The sequence below is a fragment of the Delphinus delphis genome, chromosome 4 (assembly GCF_949987515.2).
Source record: "Delphinus delphis chromosome 4, mDelDel1.2, whole genome shotgun sequence".
NCBI lineage: Eukaryota > Metazoa > Chordata > Mammalia > Artiodactyla > Delphinidae > Delphinus > Delphinus delphis.
The window spans coordinates 72,307,992-72,327,846 of NC_082686.1; the positions used below are offsets into that span (position 1 = coordinate 72,307,992).

The window sequence follows — 19,855 nt, forward strand, 5'->3', positions numbered from 1 at the left end:
TAATGATAATAGGGTCTATTCATCAATATGGTGTAATAGAGCTAAACATTTATTAGCTCTTAATAGCAGAGCTTCAAAATACATGAAACAAAAAACAGAGTTCAAGAAGAAATAGACAAGTACAGTTATAGTTGGAAATTCCAGTACACTTTCACAATAATTGGTAGAACAGGTAGACAGAAAATTGCTAAAACTATCAGCCAACTTGACCAATTGACCTTTGTAGAATATTCCATTCTTTTTAAGTGAACGTGGAACATTTACAAAGATGTATTCTGTGGCCATTTTTTAAAGTCTTTATAAATTTAGGAAGATTCAAATCACAAAGTATATTCTGTGACCACAGTGTAATTAAGTTAGAAATCAGTAGCAGAAAGATCCCTGGAAATATTTGGAAAGTAAATAAAAGCACTTCCAAATAAATGAAGAAATTAAAAGAATATTTAGGAAATACATTAAACTGAATGAAAATGAAAATTCAAGACATCTATATCTGCATGATGCTGCTAAAGCAGTACTTAGAGGACATTTATAGTATTTAAAACATCCATATTAGAAAAGAAAGATTTCAAATCAGTGATTTCAGCTAAGCCATTTTAACAAACTAGAAGGGAAGAACAGGTGAGATCCAGAGTAAGTAGATGAAAAGAAATCAGTGAAATAAAAAAAAAATACAGAAAAATCAATGAAATAAAAAGTTAATTCGTTGAAAATATCAATAAAATAGGTGAACCTTTAGCAAGACTGACAGGGTAGTCGGGAGGCAGAAAAGACACAAATTATCAATATTTAGAATGACAGAGATGGTATCTCTATACATTTTACAGATATTAAAAAGAAGGTAGTATTATGAACAAATATACAGATAAATTCAACACATTAAAGTGAAAAAATTTCTTGAAAGACACAAGTTTTTCAAAACTCACTCAAAAAAAAAAAAAAACGTAACCTGAAAACCCTATATTTCTTAGGAAAATTTAGTTTATAGTTACTAGCCTTCCCACAAAGACTCAGATGGCTCCATTGGTGAATTTTACCAAGCATTTGAGGTAGAAACATTACCAATTCTACACAAACTTCTAGAAAATTGAATAGGAAGGAATACTTCCGAAATCATTTTATGAGACCAGCATTACTCATACCCCAACCAAAGACATTACAAGAGAAGAAAGCTACACACCAATATCCTTCATTAACATAGATGCAAAATCTTAGCAAGATTTTAGTAATTACAACCCAACAGTATACAAAAAGAGTAATACATCATGACCAAGTGGATTTCATTTCAGTAATGCAGGGTTGGTGTAACATTTGGAAATCAATCAGTGTAATTTACTATATTAACAAAATTTAAAAGGTGAACCACACATTCATCTCAATAGATGTAGAAAAAGCATTTGATGAAATCCAATATTCATTTCTGATCAAAGCATTCAGCAAATTTGAAATAGAAGGAAATACCTTTAACTTCTTTGAAAAACTTACCTCTGGTATCAAACTTGGTGGAGAAAAAATGGCTTTTGCTACTTAGATTAGGAAAAGTACAAAGATTTCCCTTTCACCACTTTTATTCAACAGTGTGCTAGCGGTTCTAGCCAGTGCAACAAGGCAAGAAAAATAAATGAAAGGAATCCAGAGCGGGAAGGAAGAAGTAAAGCTGTCTTTATTCACCAGCAACATAATTGAAATTTTTTTTTTTTTTTTTTTTTTTTTGTGGTACGCGGGCCTCTCACTGTTGTGGCCTCTCCCGTTGCGGAGCACAGGCTCCGGATACGCAGGCTCAGCGGCCATGGCTCACGGGCCCAGCCGCTCCACGGCATGTGGGATCTTCCTGGACCGGGACATGAACTGTGTCCCCTGCATCAGCAGGCGGACTCTCAACCACTGCGCCACCAGGGAAGCCCGAAATTTTATAGGAAATTCTGTGATAGCTACAAAATGCTACTGGAAGAAAAAGTAAGGCTTAATATTAATAGTAAGGTTTCAGGATATAAGATCAGTATTTAAGAATCAATTGTGTTTCTCTATGCCATCAATGAACAATTGAAATTTAAAAAGCTATATGTACCATTTGCAGTAGCATCAGACCTTTTGAAATACTGTGGCAGAAATCAGACAAAAGCAGTAACAGATCTGTACAATGATAACTTATAAAACATTGCTGAGAGAAATGAAAGAAGACCTAAATAAGTGGAGAGAGTCATTATTTTCATGGATTAGAAGGCACAATATTGCTAATAAATCAGTTCTCCCTAAAATGATCTATCGATTCAGTGCAGTCTAAATCAAAACCCCAGCAGGATTTTTTTTGAAAATTATCAAGATTATTCTAAAATTCACATGGAAATGCAAAAGACCTAGAATACAGCCAAACAATTTTTTAAAAAAGAAAAGGTCGGGGACTTCCCTGGTGGTCCAGTGGTAAAGAATCTGCCTTCCGATGCAGGGACGTGGGTTTGATCCCTGGTTGGGGAACTAAGATCCCACATGCCACAGGGCAACTAAGCCTGTGCACCACAACTGCTGAGCTCGTGCATCTCAACCAGAGAGCCCACGTGCTGCAAACTACAGAGCCCACGCACTCTGGAGCCCGCATGCCCTGGAGCCTGCACGCCACAACTAGAGAGAAAAAACCCGCACACCACAACTAGAGAGAAGCCCGAGTGCCACAGCTGGGGAGAAGCCCGCACACCGCATCGAAAGATCCCGCATGCTGCAACTAAGACCCGATGCAGCTGAAAAAAATAAAGAAAATAAATTTTAAAAAATAAAAATAAAAAATATATGTATAAAACAAGAAAAACATGTGAATTCCTTTTAAAAAATAAATTAAAAAAAAAAGAAAGAAAAGGTCACAAGGCTTATACTGTGTAGTTTCAATGCTTATTATAAAACTACAGTAATCCAGGCAGTCTTATACTATTGGCATAAGATAAAGAGATTATTGCAAGAGAGTTGAACATCCAGAAATAGACCTGTGCATATATATATGCTCAGCTGATTTTCAACAGTGGTTCAGAATGAGAAAATGGCTTTGGCCTTCTAAATAGAAGAAATTAGAAGAAATTCAAAGGGGGATGGTATTTTCAACCTAAATACATATATAGTTAGTCAAGAACTATCATATATAGTTAGTCAAGAACTATAAATTAAAACAAAGGTGTATACCAGAAGAGGAGAACACAGGATACAGAAAATAGATTCTAGCACAGCATAAAAGTGAAGGAATGACCTAGGACCAATAGCTGTGCCAGAAGCCTCCGCATGATAAACCACTGCAGATTAGAGCAAGAGGATCTGAGAGCAAGGTGTCTAGGTGGGGAAAAAAAAGGAACTGATGTGTTTGAATTTACAGAGAATATTATTGATAGGTGTGTGGCAGCAATGTTGTAAAAATAATTGGCAGAACCACAGAAGAACTGGGAAATCTTAAAATGTAACAGTTATTAATGTCAATAAAAAGGAAGAGTTAAGAGTTGCTGCACAAGAAAGGTGATGTGGTCCTTGTAAACTGTTTATATGGTGTATATTATCCATAGTCATAGTAATGTAAATTGCTCTTTCTAGATGAGTATAGCTCACTGGAAATAGGACTTGATAGACTTTGTTTTCCAGATTGTTCGGCATCTGAGGTGTAGTTCTTTATTTATGAGAGAACTGATAATCTAAGGGGCTCCTTCTTCTGCCCTGAGGGCTTTTATTCAGGCCTGGTGCTGGGTCAGTCTGTGCGCCTCTTTAAGCAGAACACAGGTTGACACCCTCCCCCTCCTCCCCCCTCCCCCAACCCTGGCCCTTGATGACAGAATAGGTTTCTGTACTTGATTTATCAATTTCCTATCAGCCAATGTTTTTAGGGAAAATTTCTTTTTTAGAATAATTTTATTCCTAGTCTGTTTTGGGAAAACTATAAACATGATTATAAGTACCTTTATTAATCTTGTTTAAAGAGGCTCTTTTTTTAATGCCCTCTAGGAAGTAAGAAGAAAGAGAAGGAAAGGCCAGAAATTTCTCCTCCATCGGATTTTGAGCACACCATCCATGTTGGCTTTGATGCTGTTACTGGAGAATTCACTGTAAGTTTACCAAGTTGAGACTCATTTATAAAGCAGTACTCAAACCTTTCCTTTCAGTATTAAATTTGAAATTAACTTTTCCATCCACACGTTAACTGTGAATTCTTAGTGCTTTTCTCTTCTTACAAAAGTGTTTGTGTTTAGATGTGTTCTTTTCCTAGGGAGCTGAGCCTATTGATTATAATTTGCAAAATAGATTTAGAAAACCAGACATTTTTTAGAATTTAGTCATACCTACAATTATGTAGATTGATTTGTTTTATATATTTTCTAACTTTCCTCTGGAAATTGATCTAATTAGAGCAATTCAAAACAACTAATTTCTGAATATCTTTTTGTTAGGGCATGCCAGAACAGTGGGCTCGATTATTACAGACCTCCAATATCACCAAACTAGAGCAAAAGAAGAATCCTCAGGCTGTGCTGGATGTCTTAAAGTTCTATGACTCCAACACAGTGAAGCAGAAATATCTGAGCTTTACTCCTCCTGGTAAGACATCAGACCATGGTAAAAGGCTGACTTAAATGGGATTGTAGAGTTGTGGAGCACTTCTGGATAAAAAGATTGCTTCTGGAAAAATAAAAAAGCTAAGCTACTTTTTTCCCTGCATACATCCTGCCTTTTGTAAACTCATTGTGGCAGTTCTTATGTATAATTTGGAGTCTGGGGATTATATTAATCTCTTAGTTTTGCCAAAAGTGGGTGTTTGGGCCTTTTGTTTGTTTTTTTCTCTTTACTGTTTTTGAATGAGTTCAGCAATAGAAGGGAAAGAGGCTGAGTTATAGGCATGTTTGTACTAGAAATATATTTATTGTCAGTGGGACAGGTTGTTTTACTATATATAAACGCACAGACTTTGAAGTAAAAAATGTTTGCTCAAAAATTGAAACTCATCACATATATAAACATAAAATGAGCGTTAGAACTAAAAGTATTTTTTCTCAGAATTGGAATATCATCAGGTAAGAATTGGAGAATAGTGGGGTTTTTTAAGTTTATTTGTTCAAATAAGGATTAGAATAAAACCCATACATTACAGTTGATTGTGGTATCTCTTGCATCTCTTATTATTTAGGCTTCCCCTCCCTCACGTTGATTGCTCTCGTGCTCTCCTTTTCTTGCAGTTTATTTGTTAAAGAAACAGAATCATTTGTCCTGTTTACCTCAGTGTAGATTTTGCTAATTACATCACAGGTTATTATTTAATATGTTTCTCTGTCCTCTCAAGTCATACATGTAGTTGTAAAAAACAATATGATTGAGCTAAAAATCATACATTTAGTTTTAATTAATTGTACTTATTTGATTGCATTCTCGTAGAAATAAGGACTGTGTTGAAGGAAGAAATAGAGCCCACTTGGTAAATCTTGACCTTTTTTACATAGTCTAGTACAACATTAGCAAAAGGTCAGATTTGTCCCCAACTTTCTTGTCAACTTCTAAGTCTGTGTAAATGAATAATCTTTTTTTTAATCAGTGTTTGAACAGAGATGGTATATTCATGTGTGTGTGTGTCTGGTCATTTTAAAAGGTAAAACAAAACTTGCTCTTCTAAACTCCAGAATGAATATTGTGGTATTTAGTCTTCATGAACTGTGTTTTGTCTTCAGGGATTTGCTTTCATACTGATCAAAATTTATGTCAGTAATTTTCCTTTGCAGAGTTACTGTTGGTTTCTTTAAGTTCCTTGATAGGCAGTTTGCTGGAGAAAAATATCATTATGAATAGACTTCTGTCTTATTTTAAGAAATGCAGGTATAGTTTCAAATAAAATTTTTTTATTAAGGTATAATTTCATGCTGCAAAAATCACCCACTTGGAGTATACAATTCAATGATTTTTAGCAAATTTACAGAGTTCCATTAAATTTGAGGTTTATAATGTGTAAATTCTTGTTTGAATACTGATATTGTTTTTCTCAAGACTTAATTCAACTTAAAATGAAATCAGTCTAAGAACTTTTTACTTGCTCTGCTTTATCTTTTTTTCCTTTTATTGTATAAAATTGTTTTATTTTTTGAATTGTTAACTTAGCATTATTTTCTGTTTTGTATTCAGAGAAAGATGGCTTCCCGTCTGGAACACCAGCAGTAAGTTAATATGTTATTTCTTATAGCTCTTGTTCTAATTTAAGTTACCCCAAACAAGTCTCAGTTTTTATTTTACTTTCTGAAATAAATTACAGCCTCCAGAAATAGCTACTTAATATTGATATATGTTTTTAGCTAGCCACTTGATTATTTGAGGAAGCCATATTAAGCAAATAGAATTTCCTCAGATGATGCTTAAAGTAACTAAAGCTTATGATCTTTAGAGCAGTTTAGCTACTTTTGATAATGTTTCCATATATAAACATGAACACAAAGAACTTGCCAGCATTTTCCTCTGGCATCATCCTACTGAATATAGACTATGGAAATATACTGAACAATAGAAGCCTGTCAGAATCTTCAGAGTTGTCTGAAACTTTATCTAAGTTATCATGTAAGCACAAATACCTCTTGCAAACAGTAGCTATTTTATTTTCAATTCCTCAATTAGGAGGACACAGTCTCCTGGAGTTATTTGAAGACTATATGTAATAACATGTAAAGTACCTACTTAGCATACACCTAGCATATAATAAGCTCTGTATAAAGGATAATGCCTTCCTCTTTTGCTTTGTTAGTCACAACTTCTGGTGAATCTAGCTGTTTTAAATAGCCAGAAATCTCTGACTTATACAAAGTCCAGAGGATTTTTGTTTTTGGTCTTAACAAATTGTTTACTTTTTGGGCTTGTTAAAACGGTATAAAATTCTCTATAAAAGGTATGAATTCCCTCTTACGAATACTTGGTATTTACTGTATACATTTGTTTCATAAACTTTTCTGTAACATATAGAATTACCTTTACTTTTTTTTTTTTTTTTTGTGGTATGTGGGCCTCTCACTGTTGTGGCCTCTCCCATTGCGGAGCACAGGCTCCAGACGTGCAGGCTCAGCAACCATGGCTCACAGTCCTAGCCGCTCTGCGGCATGTGGGATCTTCCCGGACCGGGGCACGAACCCGTGTCCCCTGCATCGGCAGGTGGACTCTAAACCACTGCACTACCAGGGAAGCCCCTACCTTTACTTTTTAAATGATTAGATTAGAACCAGTGAGGTTTTATTGCTTTGAAATGAGCTATTAAATATTTTTTCAAGTATGGTGAAAAAGAGAGATAGTCATATTTGACTTGTCTTCCTCACTTTGCTCCTGTGATAAATGCAGCTGAATACCAAGGGTTCGGAAACAGCAGTAGTAACAGAAGAAGACGATGATGATGAAGAGACTCCTCCTCCTGTTATTGCCCCACGACCAGATCATACAAAATCAGTGAGTTTCTGATTAGTGAATTGGGTTGTGTGTGTCTGTGTGTTTTAAAAAGCAGTCTGTATTTAACTTCCAGTGATTAATTTTTTAAAAGTCCTCAGGCTTAAAATGTTTTACTATCGGATATTTGACTAGGAGATCTTTACCTAAACACCACTCATCAAAAAACTAGTTTTTTGAAAATTAAAACCGAATGGATTCTTTAAAAGTTAAAATACTTTTCTCATTTTGTTTTCTTTCTGTATTACACCATCTGTTCCAGAGAACTCATCTGTTTCTCTGCCTCTTTCTGTTTATCTCAGTGCAGAAAAGTACTGTATCTAAAACTTGGATCTTACCTTTTATCCAAAGTACGTATTTAACTCCCATTTAACATTTCTCTTAAAGCCTTGGTATCATTCAAGAGGCTGCCGAGAGTGAAGTTTCTAACAGATATGGGAGAATTTTAATAATAAAAACCTTAGACAGAGACAGAAAGAGTCCTGTCCCTCTCCCTGTACTAATACAAATGAAGTCCAGGGAGCATGATGAAGTGTTGGCACAATAGGTGGGTAAGGCTCCAAGGACTGCCAATGGATCCTCATCTAATGATAGAGAGCTCTATTTTCTTTACCACTTAGAACTGGCTGTTTGAAATGAAATGGTAGATATTATATTTGTATAAAAAAATTTTGTGGAAATTAATAATAGTTATTTCAACATCAGGGTTTCTTTGCTCCTTATTTCTCTCTTGTAGAAAAAATATGACTTTTAACTTGTACTTCTTTTTGCTTCATTTCTTACATATTATTTTCAATCTGGTTACACTTAAATTTCATTCACAGACCTGCTGTTTTGCTAGACAGACTTTTAAAATATATACATGACGTGCCAAAGAAAAATGTTTCACATTGCATCTTAGTTACCAGTCTTTCATAAGACAAGTCTGAAAATACTATTCTCATTCTTTAGAACACTGAGGACAACTTAGTTTTTGTCAAAAATCAAAGAACTGAACAGTGTGCCAGTAAGAATACCTAAAAATATTTTTCCTCAAGTCTCGGTAATTAACTGTTTCTCTGCAGATTTATACACGGTCTGTAATTGATCCTATTCCTGCACCAGTTGGTGATTCTAATGTTGATAGTGGTGCCAAGACTTCAGACAAACAGAAAAAGAAGGCCAAAATGACAGATGAAGAGATTATGGAGAAATTAAGTATGTTAACTACATTTTACATTATTCTTAAATTGTTAACAGCCCCTGAAACATTTGGCCCAGGTGGATCTTGATTTATGTCTTATATGTTGGCTTAAGACATAAAAAATAAATTGTTTTCTTCTAGGAACAACAGCTTCAATTAATGTAGTAAAGCCAAAATAATACTGTTCTTTGCTTTCTTATTATTATGTGCTGGCTAGTGAGCAGCATCTTTGCAAAATAGTCAGTACCTTGGGGAGCAATACTTCTTCTCAAAGGGCCAAATCTATGGGTCCTAGTTGGAAACTTTATCAAAGGAAGTTTGTATATATTTATGCACACCTGTAGAATAAAATATGCCCCTAAATAACTAAACAAAATGGCCTATATAGATAATATGTGTAAGCATAAAATATATTTTTTTCTCTTCTCCTTTTTCATCCATCAGCTATCATTGGCCTGGATCAAGCACTGGAAATAATACACACAGTGCCAGAGAGGGTAGCAATAACATCTCACTACAAGTCTATAGCAACTTTAGTTATAAAGGATACTGATCTAGAGGGATCAAGGAAAAATATTATATATTGGCAGTAGGCTTGAGGTTGGGTACCTATGTAAAACTGGATTATATCTGTGAATTTCTTTGATATGCCCCTCTCTCTTTTTACCTAGTGAAAGTTTAAGTGAAAATTTAGTGTGGTTTTCTCATGTTTTGACTTACTGTTAATATGAATATAAGTTAGAGTTTTATGTACGATATCCTAATTTTAAAATCTGTTTCTCAAGAAAAATCTCAAACAAACAACCTAACCTTACACCTAAAGCAACTAGAGAAAGAAGAACAAACAAAACCTAAAGTTAGTAGAAGGAAAGAAATCATAAAGATCAGAGCAGAAATAAATGAAATAGAGACAAAGAAGACAGTAGCAAAGATCAATAAAACTAAAAGCTGGTTCTTTGAAAAGATACACAAAATTGATAAACTTTAGCCAGACTCATCAAGAAAAAAAGGGACTGGACTCAAATCAATAAAATTAGAAAAGAAAAAGGGGAAGTTACAACGGACACCACAGAAATACAAAGGATCATAAGAGACTACTACAAGCAACTATATGCCAATAAAATGGACAACCTGGAAGAAATGGACAAATTCTTAGAAAAATACAACCTTCCAAGACTAAACCAGGAAGAAATAGAAAATATGAACAGACCAATCACAAGCACTGAAATTGAAACTGTGATTTAAAAACTCCCAACAAACAAAAGTCCAAGACCTGATGGCTTCACAGGTGAATTCCATCAGACATTTACAGAAGAGCTAACTCCTGTCCTTCTGAAACTGTTCCAAAAAATTGCAGAGGAAGGAAAACTCTTAAACTCATTCTGTGAGGCCACCATCACCCTGACACCAAAACCAGAGAAAGATACCACAAAAGAAGAAAATTACAGCCAGTATCACTGATGAACATATCACTGATGCAAAAATAATCAACAAAATACTAGCAGTCCAGATCCAATAATACTGTAAAAGTATCATACACCATGATCAATTGGTATTTATCCCAGGGATGCAAGGATTTTTCAGTATCCACAAATCAAGCAGTGTGATACACCACACCCACAAATTGAAGAATAAAAACCATATGATCATCTCAACAGATGCAGAAAAAGCTTTTGACAAAATTCGGCACACATATATGATAAAAAACTCTCCAGAAAGTGGGCATAGAGGGAACATAGCTCAACATAATAAAGGGCATATACTACAAACCTAGAGCTAATATCACACTCAATGGTGAAAAGCTGAAAGCATTTCCTCTAAGATCAGGAACAAGACAAGGATGTCCACTCTCACCACTATTATTCAGCGTAGTTTTGGAAGTCCTAGCTACAGCAGTCAGAGAAGAAAAAGAAATAAAAGGTATCCAGACTGGAAAACAAGAAGTTAAACTGTCACTGTTTGCAGATGACATGATAGTATGCATAGTAGATCCTAAAGATGCTACCAGAAAACTACTAGAGCTAATCAATGAATTTGGTAAAGTTACAGGTTACAAAATTAATACACAGAAATCTGTTGCATTTCTATACACTGACAACGAAAGATCAGAAAGATAAATTCAAGAAACAATCCCATTTACCATTGCATCAAAAGAATAAAATACCTAGGAGTAAACCTACCTAAGGAGACAAAAGACCTGTACTCCGAAAACTATACAACGCTGATGAAAGAAATCAAAGAAGACAAACAGATGGAAAGATACACCATGTTCTTGGATTGGAAGAATCAATATTGTCAAAATGACTATACTACCCAAGGCAATCTACAGATTCATTGCAATCCCTATCAAATTACCAATGGCATTTTTCACAGAACTAGAACAAGAAAATCATAAAATTTGTATGGAGACACAAAAGACCCCAAATAGCCAAGGCAATCTGGAGAAGGAAAAACGGAACTGGAGGAATCAGGCTCCCTGACTTCAGACTATACTACAAAGCTACAGTCATCAAAACAGTATGGTACTGGCACACAAATAGAAATATAGATCAGTGGAACAGGATAGAAAGCCCAGAAATAAACCCATGCACCTGTGATCAATTAATCTACAACAAAGGAGGCAAGACTACACAATGGTGGAAAGACAGTCTCTTAAATGGTTGCAGGAAAACTGGACAGCTACATGTAAAAAAATGAAATTAGATCATTCTTTAGCACCATATACAAAAATAAGCTCAAAAATGGATTAAAGACCTAAATGTGAGACTGGACACTCTAAAATTCCTAGAGGAAAACATAAGCAGAACACTCTCTGACATAAATTGCAACAATATCTTTTTCGATCTGTCTCCCAGAATAATGGAAATAAAAACAAAAATAAACAAACGGGACCTAATTAAACTCAAAAGCTTTTGCCCAGCAAAGGAAACCATAAACAAAACGAAAAGACAACCCACAGATTGGGAGAAAATATTTGCAAATGATGTGACTAACAAGGGATTAGTCTCCAAAATTTACAAACAGTTCGTGAGGCTTAATATCAGAACAAACAACCCAATCAAAAAATGGGTAGAAGACCTAAATAGGTATTTCTCCAAGAAGACACAGGTGGCCGAGAGACACATGAAAAGATGTTCAACATCACTAATTATTAGAGAAATACAAGTCAAAACTACAATGAGATATCACCTCACACCAGTCAAAAATGGCTTTCATCAAAAAATCCACAAACAATAAATGCTGGAGAGGGTGCGGAGAGATGGGAACCCTCCTACACTGTTGGTGAGAATGTGAATTGGAACAACACTATGGAGAACAGTATAGAAGTTCCTTAAAAACCTGGAAGTAGAGCTACCGCATGACACTACAGTCCCACTCCTGGGCATATACCTGGAGAAAAACATGGTCCGAAAGGGTGCATTCACCCCAGTGTTCATTGGAACACTGTTTATGATAGCTAAGACATGGAAGCAACCTAAATGTCCATCGACAGAGGAATGGATAAAGAAGATGTGGTATGTACATACAATGGAATATTACCCAGCCATTAAAAAGAATGAAATAATGCCATTTGCAGCACCACGGATGGACCTAGAGATTGTTATATTGAGTGAAGTAAGTCAGAGAAAGAGAAATATCGTATGATATCCTTTATGTGGGCAATCTAAAAAGAAATGATACAAATGAACTTATTTACAAAACAGAAACAGACTCACAGACTTAGAGAATGAACTTACGGTTACCAGGGGGGAAGAATGGGGGAAGGGATAGTTAGGGAGTTTGGAATTGTCATGTAGACACTGCTATATTTAAAATGGATAACCAGGGACTTCCCTGGTAGTACAGTGGTTTAGAATCCACCTGCCAATTCAGGGGACATGGATTCGATCAGTTGTCCAGGAAGATCCCACATGCCACGGAACAACTAAGCCCATGTGCCACAACTACTGAGCCTGCGTGCCACAACTACTGAAGCCTGCACTCCTAGAGCCCGTGCTCCACAACAAGAGAAGCCACAGCAATGAGAAGTCTGTGCACCGCAACAAAGAGTAGCCCCCGCTCACCGCAACTAGAGAAAGCCCTCGTGTAGCAACGAAGACCCAACACAACCAAAAATTAAAAAAATTTTTTTTAATTAAAAAAAAAAAAAACTATAACCAACAAAGACCTACTGTATAGCACAGGGAACTCTGCCCAATGTTACGTGGCAGCCTGGATGGAAGGGGAGTTTGGGGGAGGAGAATGGGTACATGTATATGTATGGCTGAGTCCCTTCGCTGTGCACCTGAAACTATCACAACATTGTTAATCAGCTATACTCCAATGTAAAATTAAAAGTTAAATAAAGTAAAATAAAACCTGTTTCTTAGTTGTGACATAGTGAACTTTCCTAAAACAGATGTATGATTAGTTCACATTAGAGTAATGTTTATAGTAATAAGTGATTTCCTAAATATATTGAAAGATACAAGATATATGAGAAGAGTCAGAAAAGCCATTTAGGGTTTTTCATTTGGGTATTTTATATATATATAAATATTTATATTTTTTCTCATAGTAAGTAGTTTTATAACTTATCATTAGTTTAGTACATTTCAGTGGAGTATGAAAAGTAGGATGACCAACTTTTCCTTTCCCCGGGAATTTACCAGTTTTAAGACTGAACATGCCACATCCTAAAACCCCCTTAGTCTCAAGAAAACTAGTACTGTTGGTCATTCTAAAACGTGGTCATTTTGAGAAGGTGGGATAATCAAGACATTAGTTAGGAGGTCTAACCTAGTGGAAATAATGTGTCTTCTTGCTTCTGATACTTTTTTTATTTTTGTTAATTGTTTCTTTAGTGTTTGAAACATACATTATTTTTGAAACTTAGTGTTATGTTTGAAAACTTCTAAAATCAGTGGAGGTTATTAAAAGAAATAATGTTATCAGAATTAGTTTACAATTTTTAAATGCTTGACTGAGTTTCCAACTTTTTGTTGTTTTTGTTTAAAATAGGAACTATTGTAAGCATAGGTGACCCTAAGAAAAAATACACAAGATATGAAAAAATTGGGCAAGGGTAAGTATTTGTGACTGTATTACCAGAATATTCATTATTTCCTGGGTGCCCAGTATGATATCTCTTTTGCCTGCTGACATTGAGCACTTCTGGTATTCTATGAGTAGTATCCTTGGATTTGTGTAAATAAGTAATGCGTTTATTTCTAGATGCTATTAAAATACTGTACTACTTAGCAGTGATTGTGCATTGTTTCTTCTTAAGTGTTATTTTGCGTTGGTGATAAGAAATTAGATGGGTGGGAAAATTGCCTGGCAAATATTTAAAAGACAGTAAGAAAATTTACTACAGGATTATAGTTTTAAAAACCTGCATTTTAATCACATCATTAAGTATGGATATTTAATTCTACTGATCTTCTGATTGTGTTCAATCATTTGTATTTTTTAAAAAATTATTATTATTATTTTTTGGCTGTGCCACATGGCTCATGGGATCTTAGTTCCCTGAGCAGAGACTGAACCCAGGCCTCCTGCAGTGGAAACGTGGAGTCCTAACCACTGCACCTCCAGGGAATTCCCAATAATTTGTATTTTTAAACTATGCTAACTGAAATCTTTTTTTCTGTTGCTTGGGAGCAAATGAACATCTTGAATTTTTAATGTTATTAATCTCTGGAAAGTGTTCTGTCAGTTTAGAAAGTGAGCTTGAGTCTTTTTGAAAACTTCCTTATGAATTTCTTTTTAAAAACCAAATTCACTTGTGGCACTGGTTTTAATAACAAGAAATTGAAAATCATGTTAATATTCTTCTGCCTGAGAATGGATAAATTGTAAATAGTATACTGGATAATATATGTAATAATTACAACTGAACAAGGATAACACCTATCCATATGGATGACCATCCCCAATCCAGTGTTGAATTAAAAAAGCAAATTATAGGAAAATACATAAAATGAAATCATTTATATGAAGTTAAAAAATTGGGGCTTCCCTGGTGGTGCAGTGGTTGAGAGTCCACTTGCCGATGCAGGGGACACGGGTTCGTGCCCTGGTCTGGGAACATCCCACATGCTGCGGAGTGGCTGAGCCTGCGCGTCCAGAGCCTGTGCTCCGCAACGGGAGAGGCCACAACGGTGAGAGGCCCGCGTGCCACAAAAAAAAAAAAAAATTATGTGAAACATTTTCTATAGCGGTGCAGACCGCTATAGAAAGTATAAAGTATAGAGAAATACATGTAAATGATGCACATCAAATACAGAATAAATACCCAATATAGATTACTTTAGGGAGGAGGTAGGATGCCTTTGGAAAGGGTACATAAGAACCTTCAAATTTATTTGTAGTTCTTTGTTTCTTAAACAGGGCAGTGGATCCATGAGTATATGTGACTTTTTTCTTTCTTTTCTTTATCTTTTTTCTGTATTTTTGTAGATCTGAAATTTATGACAAATTTCTAACATAAGTTTTGGCCGCAAGAATTGCCTCTTTTTCTTATTTTTTCCCCCTTTGTTTTTGCTTTTACTTCTTTTAAAGATGTTTAGTCTTAAACGTTCTTTAACCTCTTTTTAGTTGTTCTGTGTATAAAATCTTTGGATGTTATAAATGAGAATGATTTTGAAACCTTAAATCTGGTTATGTCTTCTTTTCCCTAGGGCTTCTGGCACAGTTTTCACTGCTACTGATGTGGCATTGGGACAAGAGGTAGCTACTTTTTCATACTTCTGGGTGTTACCATTAGCTTTTAATATGGGAAGAAACTAGATCTGCCTGTGAATAATCAGTAAGGAATTTCTTGCAGTTGAATATGTTGAAAGAATTACTCTAGGTAATTTTATAGCACTTTCCTTATTGAGGGGAAAAAAGAAGTAATTATGTGTTTGGTTTCATAAATAAATATTTTAAAAATTATTTTCCCAGCTTGGGATGAAAAGAGGATTAATTCCTGGCACTGGGCTGACCTTGCATTTAGATTTCAAGAGAAATCTAAAAATATTTAAGCTCTGTGTATTACAAAGAATTGTGCATAGGCAGTGTGGAAGTTAAAGTACTGCCTATGAGTAAATTATAATCTCATCGTATAGTATGTATGTAGTAAATTAGATTATTAACTGATCTGTGTTTGTAATTTTCTAAGAGTATTAGGAAACTTGTTCTGACTTTTTTTTTCCTGTTTCCATCATAGGTTGCTATTAAGCAGATTAATTTACAGAAACAGCCAAAGAAGGAATTGATCATTAATGAGATTCTGGTGATGAAAGAATTAAAGAATCCCAACATAGTTAACTTCTTAGACAGGTAAATATAAATATTTCTTAAACATTGGGAGAAAAATGTTGAAATTTTAAGTCTCATGGTTTTGGGGGCTAGCCAGTTTAGTTAGACTAAGGTTGAGTGTCAACACTGAAAAATAAACTTGAAGGAGGAGGAGAGGTAAAAATAGCATATTACAGTTTAGAAGGTCCTTTTTCTACATAGCTGTCACTTGGCAAGTGAGAGAAGGCAGTTAAATGAAGGACATTGCTGCTGGTGCTCATATGAATTACAAATGATCAGAAGCAGAAACATTAAGGAAACGTTGGCTGTGATTCATGTCTTGACTGACAGAGGTGACCAGCCACACAGTTTTTAAACTTTCAAGTCAATTTTGATTTCAAATTTTGTCTTTCATGGGCAAATAGCATGTTTATCAAAACCTCACTTAATTTAGGAATTGATGTTAAATAGGAGAACAAAAAGTAGAAGAGAAAATTATGTATCTTACATTTTTTATTTTTTTAATTTTTAAATTTTTTTTATTTTTGGCCGCACCATGTGGCATATGGGATTTTAGTTCCCCAACCAGGGCTTGAACCCGAGCCCTAGGCAGTGAGAGCTCAGAGTCCTAACCAGTGGACCGCCAGGGAATTACCTTACATCTGTTTTTTTTTTAAAGCAGTTACATATATGTGAATGAAAGAAGAATTGTAGAAAAATAAATGAAAATTATAGTAGTGATTATATTGGAGATAGGGAATCATAGGTGATTTTTTTTTAATTTCCATATTTAAATTTGTTTTGAATGGGTTAAAAGAAAACACATTTTTAGACTTTAGGGCTAGCTCTGGGGCCATGTTCATAGAAAGAAACTTTCCAGGTACATTTCTCTGCTTTTTAAAATAGTATTTCAAGTCAGTAAAGCATGGTGGTTAAAATAAGTCATAAGCTTTGGAATCAGTTGTGCTTGGCTTCAGGTTTTGTTCTGGCACTTACTGGCTGTGTGACCTTGGATGAGTTACTTAGCCTTTCCAAGCCTCCATCTCTTCGTCTGTAAAAAAGGACAAATCATTCCTGCCATACAAGGTTATTTGAATTGGAATAATCTATGTACACACTCAAGTTAGAATTGCAGGCAAAATTTTAAAGTGATTTGGGAAAATCATAATGACCCTCAGGTATTTTTTTTTTGTGCTGTTCCATAGCAACTTTTCAGTTTTCTTCCCAGCTATCAAAGCTACCAGCTTTCTAGTTTTTTTAATTAGGATTCCTAACATTTGAATTCTTCAATATAGAGTGCCACGTGTTTAGAAAAAGTGAAAGTGTGAATGTATTTTGTATGTTCTTTTTTTTAGTTACCTGGTGGGAGACGAATTGTTTGTGGTAATGGAGTACCTCGCTGGGGGATCACTTACTGATGTTGTAACAGAGACCTGCATGGATGAAGCACAGATTGCTGCTGTATGCAGAGAGGTGAGTTTGCTCCCTTTTTGAAAAGTTACAGTAACAATGTGGTTAACAGGATGTGAAAAGAAGCAAATTTTTAGTTATTATCCAAGCAGGATACTTTGAAGGGTGAGAGGGAGTGCCATTAAAAATACACCGCTCAACAGTGGAAACAAGGACAAAGTGGTACACATCTTCACCCTAAGTATTAATTAATAAGTTTACTTGTGGCCTTATCGATCTCTTTAAAGGTGACCAATGAGATGATATTCATTAATGAATTTGAGACATACTGTTTGCTTAGGCTAGTAGAATTCTGCCACATTGCCTAGATCTAAGCCAAAAATGAGCCTTTCTTTCTTCCATGTAATCTTTTCCTACAGATGAGACTTAGGTTAATGATTTGCTTATTGTCATTAAAATTGCAACAGTACTTTCTTCGAGTACCCTAGGAATCATTGTCACAAAGGACAAAATTGTAAAAGTTCTTACGACTATTATGTTTCCTGTGATTTGGCTTTCAGCATTTTTACAGTGAATTATAAGTAAATTATAAACTTTGTTCATGTAAGAACAGTATATGTGATGTTTTTCCTTTTTCAGCTTTTATTAGGTGTTTTTTAAAAACTATTCTTCGAAACTTTTAATTCTAATGTAATTATGCTTCACCTAAGGGGAGCCCTCTTGACTCTTTCAGGAGGGAAACAATAATATATCCCTTAACAAAGAATGTTTGATCACTTAAAAGCTGATAAAAACTTAAGGATTTATCTATTTATACTTAACTTGTTTTTCTAATAATTTTTTTCATAATCAATATAAAATTATTTTAGTAGTTCCTCTAATTGTGATAACATTTGTTTCTATTTGTTTACACAAGTATTTTTCTGGGGATTTGTTCTTTCCAGGAATCTGCTTAAATGCTTGGTAAATGTATTGCAGTAATACACAGTTAATCTGGTTTTTTTCTTTGAATAGTAGATTATTTTGAGTGAGATTTTTGTTATTAATGATGTACAGACTTTATTTGTTGTTCTACTTTAGTGGGGGTAAGAAATAAAAACAACTTTTTCCAAGTTACAATTTATACTCAGTTTACATTAAAAAAACATAGCAAGCAGATTTTTTAAATTGAATTTCATTCTTGTTTTTAAGGAAGTAAGAGTAGTTCTTCTGCTCTTTTGACTCAGTGCTTTCTGAAATATGGCATAAGACGGAAGTGGTGTCCAGGATCATCACTGGTGTCTAGGGTGTGGGTATAGCTTTATGTAAAACCTACCATAGAAGAAATGAAGAAAACATTTTACATAGCATTGAACAGCTGGAGAGAACCAGACCCGCAGTGGCTTACATTGATTAGACTTTGGCATATTTCAGATTCAAATGGAAATGATAAGTTTATCCTTTACTGTTGAAATGATTTCTAAAAAGCCTTGTGCATATTTACCAAGTGCTGCATACCTTTAGGCACTTAAACCTGAGCAGGCCTAGAAATCATGTAGACCCACCCACCATTTCATAAATGAGAACATTGAAGACTAAGTGATATTCTATGGTATTAAATAATCTGTGGCAGAAATAGGCCTAGATAAGACATTATATAATAATTGTCTCTGGATAAGAGCAGAGAGTGGGAAGAGGGGGATCTAATTATTTTAGGTGTCTTATTTTCACAACTGCATGTGACAGGATTTTTTTCTTCATAATATTATTAGAGTATCTTCTGCTGGTTACTAGAGGTGGTGCTCAGGTCATAAATGGTGTATGTGAACTTCCCTTAGACTTTTCAGGGACTGTTTCATTGATAGGTGTTTTTCTCCTGTTCAGTGTTTACAGGCATTGGAGTTTTTACATGCTAATCAAGTGATCCACAGAGACATCAAAAGTGACAATGTGCTTTTGGGCATGGAAGGATCTGTTAAACTTAGTGAGTAACAAGTGAATAAATAACATTTATATGTTACTTATAATTTTCTGCCTTTTGTTTAAGTAAAAACCCTCTTCTGCTATTAACATTTTTATGACAATACATGCAGTGGGGGAGAATAGTAGTAAAAAGATATGGACTGTCAGCTGGACAGCTTGAGTTTAAATAGCGGATCTGCTACTACTTGCTGAATAATTTTGGGTGAGTTACGTAATCTCTTTTTGTGTCCATTTTCTCATTTGTATGATAAGGAAAATAACAGTACCTATCTCAGAGAATTCTTCTGAGTAGTAAAAATGTAAAGCATTGAGGAACAGTGTCTGGGACTATTATAATGTTGGTGCTGTCTTCCAAACATAAACTTGGATTTATCTCTGCTACCTGTTGGGGTAGGTTTTTGTCATTATGCTGTTCATCTTTCTCTGGATTTGGTAGATGGTGGCCTAATTGGGGGAGGACTGTATGACCGTTATGTCAGAGATGACAAGGTCTGAAAAAAACCATGTGTAAACCTCTTTCCCTAATTAACTTCTGTATCAGACATGGTAGAGTCATGGAAAAAAAACCCAAAAACTCCTTTCCTCTGCTGGCTATAATCTCAGTTCCAA

The 19,855-nt window shown here is 34.9% G+C and overlaps 1 protein-coding gene across 3 annotated transcripts in view; it reads left to right on the forward strand.

Moving 5' to 3' along the window:
* Positions 1 to 19,855, forward strand: part of PAK2 (p21 (RAC1) activated kinase 2) — an 80,262-nt gene that overhangs the window by 51,839 nt on the left and 8,568 nt on the right. For all 3 annotated transcript variants that reach the window (XM_060010882.2, XM_060010881.2, XM_060010883.1), the window contains 10 exons: positions 3,973 to 4,073; positions 4,416 to 4,563; positions 6,133 to 6,164; positions 7,327 to 7,431; positions 8,493 to 8,625; positions 13,613 to 13,676; positions 15,274 to 15,322; positions 15,804 to 15,916; positions 17,230 to 17,347; positions 19,148 to 19,247. In XM_060010882.2, the coding sequence (XP_059866865.1) occupies positions 3,973 to 4,073; positions 4,416 to 4,563; positions 6,133 to 6,164; positions 7,327 to 7,431; positions 8,493 to 8,625; positions 13,613 to 13,676; positions 15,274 to 15,322; positions 15,804 to 15,916; positions 17,230 to 17,347; positions 19,148 to 19,247 (963 nt within the window). The remainder of the gene's footprint in view (positions 1 to 3,972; positions 4,074 to 4,415; positions 4,564 to 6,132; positions 6,165 to 7,326; positions 7,432 to 8,492; positions 8,626 to 13,612; positions 13,677 to 15,273; positions 15,323 to 15,803; positions 15,917 to 17,229; positions 17,348 to 19,147; positions 19,248 to 19,855) is intronic.